The sequence below is a fragment of the Nematolebias whitei genome, chromosome 9 (assembly GCF_014905685.2).
Source record: "Nematolebias whitei isolate Nwh7 chromosome 9, NemWhi1, whole genome shotgun sequence".
NCBI lineage: Eukaryota > Metazoa > Chordata > Actinopteri > Cyprinodontiformes > Rivulidae > Nematolebias > Nematolebias whitei.
Window position 1 is genome coordinate 39,773,297 of NC_056506.1, and position 10,615 is coordinate 39,783,911.

At 36.6% G+C, this 10,615-nt stretch overlaps 1 protein-coding gene across 1 annotated transcript in view; it reads left to right on the forward strand.

Annotated features, from left to right (window-relative positions):
• The first annotated feature begins 7,350 nt into the window (after positions 1 to 7,350).
• chmp5a (charged multivesicular body protein 5a) overlaps positions 7,351 to 10,615 on the forward strand; it is a 7,265-nt gene continuing 4,000 nt past the window's right edge. The window contains exons 1-5 of the mRNA XM_037681817.1: positions 7,351 to 7,523; positions 7,813 to 7,917; positions 7,994 to 8,040; positions 8,851 to 8,944; positions 10,443 to 10,514. Coding sequence (XP_037537745.1) covers positions 7,455 to 7,523; positions 7,813 to 7,917; positions 7,994 to 8,040; positions 8,851 to 8,944; positions 10,443 to 10,514 — 387 coding nt within the window. The 5' untranslated portion in view covers positions 7,351 to 7,454. The remainder of the gene's footprint in view (positions 7,524 to 7,812; positions 7,918 to 7,993; positions 8,041 to 8,850; positions 8,945 to 10,442; positions 10,515 to 10,615) is intronic.

Here is a 10,615-nt window from a genome sequence, read left to right on the forward strand (position 1 = left end):
ATGTATATAGTGCAGGTGGCCTGATTCCAAGACCATCTAAACCGAGCAGGTTCACTCTGTGACTAGACCTGTCGCAATAAACAATAAAGCGATTAATCGATTAATCGGTTAATCGATTAATCACATGATAAATGAAAATTATCAACCTCATTTTCATTTATCGGCTTTATCATTTCTTCGTGTCTCTCTTTCTACAGAAGACACTGGACGACAAAAGGCTCAACTCCGGTGCTCTTCACTGACCCCTCCCTTTCTCTTTAAAATCTGTTTTAACCGTCCAAAATCACATGTTTGGATCGTTCAAAGCAGCTAAGCTGAGAAGCTACAAGCTAAGCTAACAGGCCAACCTTGGTGAAAAAAACCTCCGTCTTGTCAAAGCTCCAAAAATTCACGGTTTAAGCTCATGCCTTCGTGCAAAATGTTGTTTTTCTCTGCAAAAAGAAGCTGAGAACTTGTTTTTATTAAAAGCTTTGTGTGAAAAATGATATGCTAAAAAGCTCAAATCACACAGAGCGTCTACCATTTTGAGAACCGAAAAACAGGACGGCAAGACAGCCCATGTCCATCAACAGGCCTTTCTCCCATTTTTCTTAAAGAGACACACTGCTCACTCCCTCACTATCCATCCTTCAATTCAAACAGTCTTATACCATCATCCAGTGGTCAAAACTGGTACTACACACAAAAATTAACCAACATTTCTTCTTAAATTTGACAATAACTACTAATTATTGTCAAATTTCAAACAATATTATTATTTATCGCAAACATTTCTGAGACAATTAATCGCTCAGCAAAATTTGTTATCGTGACAGGCCTATCCGTGATACACAATTACCTTATTTATTTGGGTAAGTATTATCATCAGCCATGGTGGTGGGTAAAAATGTAAATGCATGTGGCTGTGAGTTTTTTGTCTTTCTGTCTGTCTGTTAGCTAAATATCTCCTGAACCACTGGTTGAATTTCAATTAAACTCTTATGACAAAAGAATTGAATGTACAGCTTCCTGAATATTTTTGGGCGTGAACCTGATTAAAGATGGCCACCACAGCTAATGGACCTTAGCAAACCACAGAATGGCTCTAACTTAATCAGTTTAACACATATTGAGCTAAGATTTGGTGTGATAGTAGCTGAAGGTGATCTATAACATACCGTATTTTTCGGACTATAAAGTGCACCAAATTATAAGGCGTAATATCAATGAATAGGTCTGTTTTCATACATAAGGCACACCAGATTATAAGGTGCAGTAAGCAAAACAAACAATCAGATAAGGCAAACTTTATTCAACTCATTCACAATAACCACATAAAATTGGTTCGAGGTCAGTAATCACAACCAGAATTAATACATAAGGTGCATCTTATTATAAGGCTCACTGTCAACTTTTGAGAAAATAAAATCATTTTAAGTGCACCTTAAAGTCCGAAAAATACAGTACTCAGCTGATCAGAGTCGTGCAGCTTTAAGTTTGGCGTGCAAGCTGGTAGGTGATTTATTTTAATGGTTGTTAACAGATTTCACAAAGAATAGCATTCTAAAACATTTCTGCTTGAAACTGAGTAGATTATAACCCGAGGAAGAGCAGAGGCATCCATGAAGCATTTCTAAAGGGTTTTGTCAAAGTTTGAAAAAAGAAATAAAAATCTTCTCCCTGGAAACGACGCTGTGATAAAGCTGCTTTCTCTGGAGGACTTGCTGAGAGGCCGTCCCCATCACAGAGCTGCCCTCCTGCAGAGCCTTTCTAACACCTCTGCATTTCTCAGATCCATATTTTAGTGACCAGCTGGCATTTTTTGAAATCCTCCTGTATGAGAGAGTGCTTTTTACAGCCGCCATCGGCTCTAATGGAGCCACAGATGAGAGGGATTGTCAGAGCTTGGAGAGGGGAAATTAAATCAATCAGTTCTCCGGCACATTGATGAAGCTGTCAGCTGCAATTACAGAAATTACTGCATCTTTTTTTCCACTCCTTACTCTGTGGATGTCTCTCAAGGTGCATGCAAATTAGCCAGCTCTTACACACAACAAGTTCTGTAATTGAGTCACGTTCAGACCAAGAATCCAACAGGTTCAAGGAAAAAAATACGGATCATGCATGGATTGATGCACAAGGCAAATAATAAAGAGAACAATTGTGGAAAAAAATAACCCCTAAAGCGTGTGAAGTTTAAATATAAAAAGAAAGCAACAAATGCAAATCTAATAAACCCATATTTTATTCACAGTGGAACATAGTTAAGATTTTGTGTTTAAATTTTAATAAATGGGCAATTTCATAGACAAACAATAAGGTCTTTGTGAATTTGATGGCAGCCACACATCCCAAAACAATGCAGCTAGGGTAAATAAAATGCTGTACTGCGCAAATAAAAAATAAAATTTGAAATACTGTTTTAGGAAAACTCTGACTATTCCATCGTCTCCAGTCGTACAATCTGGATCAATCTCTGCTAAAAGACATGGCTGAAGGTCAATAAGAGATGTTCGTGACATTCAAAGCCTCAGGCAGCGCTGCATTAAAAACGAGGTTGATTCTGGTACGAACGTCCCTGCATGGACTCAAGAACTCTTCTACAAACCATTGTCTATAAACACAGTTAACCGTGTCATGCACAATTGCTGGTTAAAGCTCTATCACGCAAAAAAGAAGCCATTTGTGAACACCGTCCAAAAATAATGGCATCTTCTCTGAGCCAAACTCAAGTTAAAATAGACTTAGGCAAAGTGAAAAACTGTTTGGTGGTTAGGCGAATCGAGAGGGCCCATCCTGCCTCTCTGATGGTATGGGGGTGCATTTGTGGCCTATTGCTTGGACAGCATATGTTACACACCTATAAACGGGAATAGTGAAAACAGACACAGACATGGTGTTACTTCTGTCACTTTCAGTGTTGTAATGGAAAAGCAGAAGCGACAGTTCCCCTGTGCTAACTCAGACATAACCAATCGAGATACGATCGGTAAATGAACTCTCAAAACAAACTTTGAAAAAGTACCACTCTCTAAAGACTATATACAATTGTAGTCAGAAAAGTAACATTAAAGAAAATACATGTAAAGTGTATTATCATTTTACTGCATCATTCTGTAGCTTTTAACCTGCAAGACCAGAATAATCGATCATGGATCACTAGATCAGAAATCACAGTGCATCTTATTCCCATGAATTTTACTTCAACTGAAGAATGAATTATGTTGTTTTTTTTCATTCACATTTCCCACATACAGCCATGAAGCAAAGACAGTTATTTTTAGCCAAATAATACAAAACAATATTATTTTTCTTAATGCTTTAACTGTCTTATTTTTTTTTATTGAAACAGTTTTATAACCACTACACTATACACATCTGGAATGGCACCATTAATGCACAACAGTGTATACAGATTTCAAAACTAAATATTCTCCCATCCAAATGGCATCTTTTTCAGGGAAGGCCTTGCAAGACAATGCTAAACTTTATCCTACATCCATTACAACAGCATGGCGTTGTAGAGGAAAAGTTCAGGCGCTGAACTTACCATACCATACCATACCAATTTATTTATAAAGCACTTTAAACAGTGACAAAGCACACCAAAGTGCTGTACAGGGACAAACAGAACAAGCACATAGCAACAGATTACATAACAGGACACCAAAAAGTAGAAACCGACAAAAACAATAATGGATAACAACAACAACCGCAACATGACTAACACAGTGTGATGCACACAGACTCAGCACAGATCACACAGTGCAGAAAGCCAGGGAATAGAAGTGTGTTTTTAAGCAAGATTTAAAAACTGTGAGGGAGGGGGCCTGTCTAATCAGCAGAGGTAACTTGACCGTTCTACAGTCGACTTCTCATCAAGTGAAGACATGATGAAACAAAAAATCTAGAGAAGAAAACCCAGGACTGCTGATCAACATCAGACAAGCATGGGACAATGTTCTCCTTCAAAAGCTCCAGCAAGTTCCACCATGACTAAAATACACGTTGCTAAGATGAGAAAATTATTGCAGTTTTTTTCTATTTACATTTTCTTCACAAGTTCACGACATTGATCCGGGATGCAGATGATGTCATGTAGTTAAATAAATAATTCAAATCTTGCTTTAGAGAAACTTCATAGGTTTTACTGATGGTGTTTTTGTGATCCAGTGGCCATTTTGTAAAGTTTTTTTTTTAATAGATTGCTTTCAGAAACAAAACTGAACCTGTCATGTTGTGAAAGTACATGGCTGCAGCTGATTTGTTTGTTCCTTTGCAGAAACCAGTACAATCTGCAGCTATGACCAGCAACAAGACATTGATTAATGGGTTTTTGTCCAAATTCTCTGCTGACTTTGTTTTGAAATGTGATGTTATCCTCCATTCAATAAGAAGACAAAGCATTAGTGTCATTGTGGAGGAGGATAAATACAAGAAAGAGTTTTTTTAACAACCTGGAAGGCCAGATTGAGAATGGTTTTAAAACAGGTTGGTTTCCAAGGTTACAGAAATACAGATATCATATTCAGTTTCACTAAATGCACCTCCTCCTTTAGTTGGAAAAACAAACATCATTTTGATATCATTCTACAAAAACTAAAAGAGATATTACACATTTTTCACCAAACAGTCTGAAGATCCGTTTGCAGCTTCATTAAAAGACTAATTTAACATCCTTTAAATTTAGTTTAGAAATTGAAAAAAGTAAATGGATGTAGGAAATATTATTCAAACAATAAACAGGTGCGTCAACAAAAAATAGAATATCATGAAACAATATATTTTTTGTCAATCATTTCAGAAAGTGAAACTCATATAGAGAGTGAAATATTTCAAGCCTTTATTTATTGTAATTTTGATGACTATGGCTTACCTATTATTAATAAATAATTCTGGATTCATATTTTGGAGTTTTGACCTGATTGTCAAATAAAGTTTACCACTCTAACTGTAAATAAAGTTGTAATTTTATAGAAGAGATAACAAATTCATTTGCAGGGATATCTAAAAATACTTTAAATACATTGGTATAATTAAAGTTGCAGCTCAGTGTGTGCCTAAATGTTCTCATTAATGAAAAATGAGAAGTCCTAAAAGTAATCTCGTTAAAATCTCATTAGCCTTTAAATTCTTGGTATAATTGATCTAAGCTTACAAAAAAAGCCAAAAGTTAATAATAATTTTGCTAATTTATGAGTTCCTTTGAAATTCATTTAGCCACAAAGTTTTCATATTAGAAAATAAATATGTGACAAATTATTGTAAGGTAAATTGGTTATGGATTTAAAACATTCATCAAATTCTTAATAATGTCAACTCTAAACTTAAGAGGTCATGACAAAGCATTGAATTTACAGCAAGAAATATCATAGAGAACTTTTTTTTTAGTAGTATTACTGCCAAAGGTTAAGGTGATGATGCTTTTTATTTAATGGTTGTAGCCAATTGACCTTAAAAATGAAAAAGTTCAATAGTTCAGTCAATTGTACAAATAATGTGCTAAGATTTGGTGGTAGTAGCTGAGGATCATCCCCAACCTAGACGCTGAGTTCTAAGAAAGACTTATTACAGATAATTCTCATAGTTGTGTTAGCAAAATACTGCAAACCACTGGATGGATTGTAATGAAACTGTCAGAAAAAATGGATGAACATTGATAATTCATTAAGAATTTGGAGTCAACAACCTAAGTCAAGATGGCCACCGCAGCTAATTAGCCTTAGCCAACAGAAATAAGGCTATAAATCTGTCATTTTTACAGATACTGAGCTAAAATTTGGTGCGGTAGTAGCTGAGCTCAACACATAATTAAGGAACAAACAGATCATGCAAGATCTCGCAGTATGGCATGCTATTGTGCATAAAGTCATTTACAAGGTTTGACTTTTCATCATTATTGGGTAAAACTCTGGCATGAAAGGTGTGCATGATATACATTTTATTTATTTATTTGTTTATTTATTTAAATGCTAATCTTTGAAACACTGTGAAACACTTTACCTACTGATACTTTTTAATTTATTTTTTATTTTTTTGTCAACATGTGAGTATTTTTTAACGTGGGATGCTGCCCAAAATAAAACTTTGCTGAAGCTGAATCTACAAGAGCACTTTGTAGTTGTGTATTTTTTTTTTTTTTTTTTTTTTGCAGATCTCCATGGATTGACTCCACTCACAGAGTCATTCAGCCAAAGTGTTGAATAAAACTGTTTGAACGTGGCTTTTGTTTTGTAAAAATAAAGAACTACATTTGCTCACAGAGACCCCTGTGACCCAAAATGGAAGAAGCGGGTAAAGATAATGGATGGATGGATTTGCTCACAGACTCATGGTCTTGGGCATGGCTGCATTTTCCAACCTGAGAGTAATACAAAACATACAGCCAGTGAAGATAACAGAAAACATTTATCAAATTGTAGACACACACACAAACCTCAATCCCAAGCTGAAACTGGCAATAAAATCTATAGAGTTGAATGAAGACAACTAAACCCTTCAATCTCTGCAGAATAATGCAGAAAAGAAATGGTTCAAATCCCAGAGCTGGTTAGAAAAGACAGGAAATGGTTGATATTAATAAATAAGTGCAGTGCATAAACTTACAAAAAGTTTAAAATGATAAAGGATTTTTGTTTAGCCCATGTTTGAATGCAAGTTTTCTTACATTTGTTTATTTTATACAAAAAAGTTATGAATCAACTAATTAGTCTTAATAAACAAAAATTAGTTTCAGCTCATAATAATTTATAAGCTTAACGTTGCGTGAAGCAGATCACATTCAGATGTAAGCAGCTACTCATAATGTTATGCATGGTCAATAACAATTATCATATTTAAAAAAAGTAAAGAATGCAAATGAGTAGGCCATATCAGTGACAATAATAAACGCATGATGAGGAAATATAACTTTCAATTTTATGAACTTGATGGCAATGACTAAATGGGATTTTGAACATAAGATTATTTAAGGTTACATAAGGTTGCAGATATGATGTTTCAAATTGTTTATATACTTTAATCTGCCTAAATAGTTTCTTCTCTAACAACACACCAGGTTTTTCTAAGTACTGTAGTTTTTATCTGTGGAGGGATATTTTATAAATCATTTGCTTACTTTGGTTGTTAATGTGTACAAAGAGGACTGGATTTGCCTAAACCCTGGTAATAATCTAATGTCTTGCCTCCATCCTTGTAAAAGGAGGACCAACAAAGACTGGTGGGGTGATAAATGTTTGCTGGGACAAAAGGTTTTCTGTCCGAGCTGCGACACCTCCACTCACCGCCAGGGGGCAGCACCGCACCCAGCGCCTCATTGGTCACGAGCGCTTCCACGAACCAATCATATTCCTGTGCGTAAGAACCGTTGCTTCCGGGTGACTTCTGGACAAGAATCCCTTTTATTTTAAGCTTTTTTTGTGTGTGTGAATATAAAAGCAAAAGCCGTGAGCTGTGAGGTAATTAAACGTCTTAAAATGAACAGAATATTCGGACGCGGGAAGCCCAAAGCGCCTCCTCCGAACCTGTCGGACTGTATCAGCACTGTGAGTACGAAGTGTTGTTTATCTCCGAACTAACGGTGCCATTACTAACATGGACACACAAATGCAGCGACGGTTGCTTTGAATTCACACGTTATAACTAATTAATCCCTCAGAAATGTGGCACAAACACGAGCTGTCCTTTAAATACTTGGATATGATTAAGAGTGATGTGTTTGTGAAGCACAATTATTTGGCAAGCTTTTATCTAAAGTACACACTCAAACAAGCAGGTCATTTAAGCACAGGCTGCTGGAAATCATTACCTCTAATTGATCTCCTCCTCAATCAGGTGGATGCCAGGGCAGAATCCATAGACAAGAAAATAGGCAGGCTGGATGCTGAGCTTTTAAAGTACAAGGATCAGCTGAAGAAGATGAGAGATGGGCCCTCCAAGGTAAGGGACACATCCTGTTTTAAAAGGTTTTAAAGGCTGAGAGGCGTCAATGTTTTCTGTTCTTTTCTTCACACAGAATATGGTGAAGCAAAAGGCGATGAGAGTCCTGAAGCAGAAGAGAATGTGAGTCGACCCTGATTAATAAACTGCATTTACTCAGTTGTTTATATGTAAACAGATAAGATTTTTTTTTTTTTATCAGATGTAGGGCACTGACTAAGATAATATGTTCCTGTGCAGCATTTAGTTTGTAAAGTGGTTGACGGTGGTAAAAATTTTAAGCATATTCATCTTATATGACGAGACGTCACGCTCAGAGTATATGAGTGACTCTACGCTATGATCATATTGAATTTTAGCTCTTTTTTTATTGACTGGGTTAGTTATTTTTGTATTGTCTCATGAGTGGTTTATGAGACATTTTCCTAAAAGACAAACAAGGTTAACTACAGTTAGAGCCGAAGTTATAAATACTTGTTTTTCTAAGGTCCCTTTGCTGTGGTGGCCATCTTGAATGGTGTTCATTACAAAAGTTAACCATCCTGAAAGTTTGTTTGACATTTGTTCAGTGATTCATGAGACATTTTAGGAAAAGACGCACAATTACACTAACGCAGGCAAAAACATCATCGCCCGCCTTCACCGTTCAGAGTCAGGGAGTAAAAGTTGAAGTAAGGGATAACTACAACTCAAACAATGTTGTCAATTGCCATGTTTGTTCCACAATCCAATATATTTAGTGTATTGTCATATATAAAACAAGCAGAAAAATCTGTAGTTTTGTTTGTGAATGAGAATTTTTTTTTGGACAACTAGTTTAACTTAATTACACTCAACCAGCTTCACCAGTCCAGCATTGGAAAGATCAAAACGCAAACTGATCTTTAAAAATATCTTTGTACTAAATACTTACATTTTGCTCTTTTCTCGCAGGTATGAAGGTCAGAGGGAACAGCTGGTTCAGCAGTCGTTCAACATGGAGCAGGCAAACTACACGATCCAGACCCTAAAGGACACCAAAACTACAGTAAGAGCCACACTGTCTCAAAATAACACCAAGTACTTTAGTTACAGTGACTTTAAAGTGATAAAATCAAACATTTCAAACTAACCGCACAGATTTAAACAATTCAGATTGTTATATCTCTTAATAAACAAAAATATAAGTTCACACAGAAAAATCCAGGGTCTGGACAACAACTTTTCTTTTCATGTTTCATCAAATCATCAGCAGTCATCTTTTCGCTGGTGTTGTAAATGTTGAATATGAGCACATTTCTCTGAGGATTAGTTGACGCCAGCTGAATATAAAACTGTAAAATGTAAATTTCTTGCAAGAAGAAAACATTTGTAGTCCATTAATGATTACGGGAACAATAAATAGTTTTAAGTGAACACTGTCTGAAGACTACTACTAAATGTTGCAGCTAAGACCAGAACAGAAGAATCCCCAAACAAACCTCTTACTGTATGACTGTGTAAGTGAAAAGCTTATTTTTATGATACCACGAGGATGTTTTCAGTTTATTAAATGTGATGTAGGCGTCGTCCTGTGGCGTAGTGGATCATTTTAGATTGTAAACATAATCCTGACTATATTAAACGATCGCCGCATCGAATAAAGAAGGAACAGAAATTAACTCAAGCCAGTAGGTGTGCTAGATTTCTAATGTCTCTGCAATTGAGGGGGCCGAGATGGTGTAGAGGCAGGGCAGCCGGCTTGGGACCCAAAAGTCCCAGGTTCGATCCCCAGTCACTGCACATCATGTGGTGTCTCTGGGCAGCACACCTCATCCCCAAAATGCCTCCTGGGCGCCTTCAATAGCTGCCCACTGCACCACCTGGTGGTGGATGGGTTAAATGCAGAGACTAATTTCGCCATTGTATGGAAACATACAGTGCTGACATTGTGATGACATTATTATTATTAATTACGTTTTTCCATATTATCCAGGCTATTAGATCAAAACCACACGGTTTAATGGTTGGGTTTTAATGATTTCTGGTTTTAATGGCTGAAATTCGTAGGGAATGCTGGTTCAGCTCGGAGAAAACAGTTTAAAAAAATGAAAAGAGCAAGACCACTGGAGGTGAGGTTAGCAATGAGCTGAGAGGCTTTTAATCAAATAAAAACATTGTTTTAAATAATAAAGCTACACAAAGACGAGTTTAGAAAATAATATATCCTGCAGAATATTTTGCTGAGATTCACTTCTGCATCACGGGTAAGAGGCTGCAGGAGAAAGGAGGCGGTGAAGCACGAATCAAACAAATTAGTTAAGCTCTAAACTTTTGAGAGCAATTCTTGAGCTTTTATTTTCAACCAGTTTGAGTTGCTATGGCAACGTGTCCAGCTAAGAGGTTAACCACCTTTCGTCAAGCTGATATTTCCGCCACTAATCCTGCGCTGTACGACAGACCTCTGATGAGCAGACGTGTTTTGGTGTCGATGTTTGTTTAATAAAAGGCAGATTATGGTGCCAGTGATAAAACCAGAACTTCTTCTGCCTGTTTTGTGTCCACAGGTGGATGCCATGAAGACTGGGGCGAAGGAAATGAAAAAGGCCTACAAGGATGTCAAACTTGATCAGATTGACGTATGTTTGTTATTTATATGGATGGATAGATGGATGGATGGATGGATGGATGGATGGATGGATGGATGGATGGATGGATGGATGGATGGATGGATGGTAAA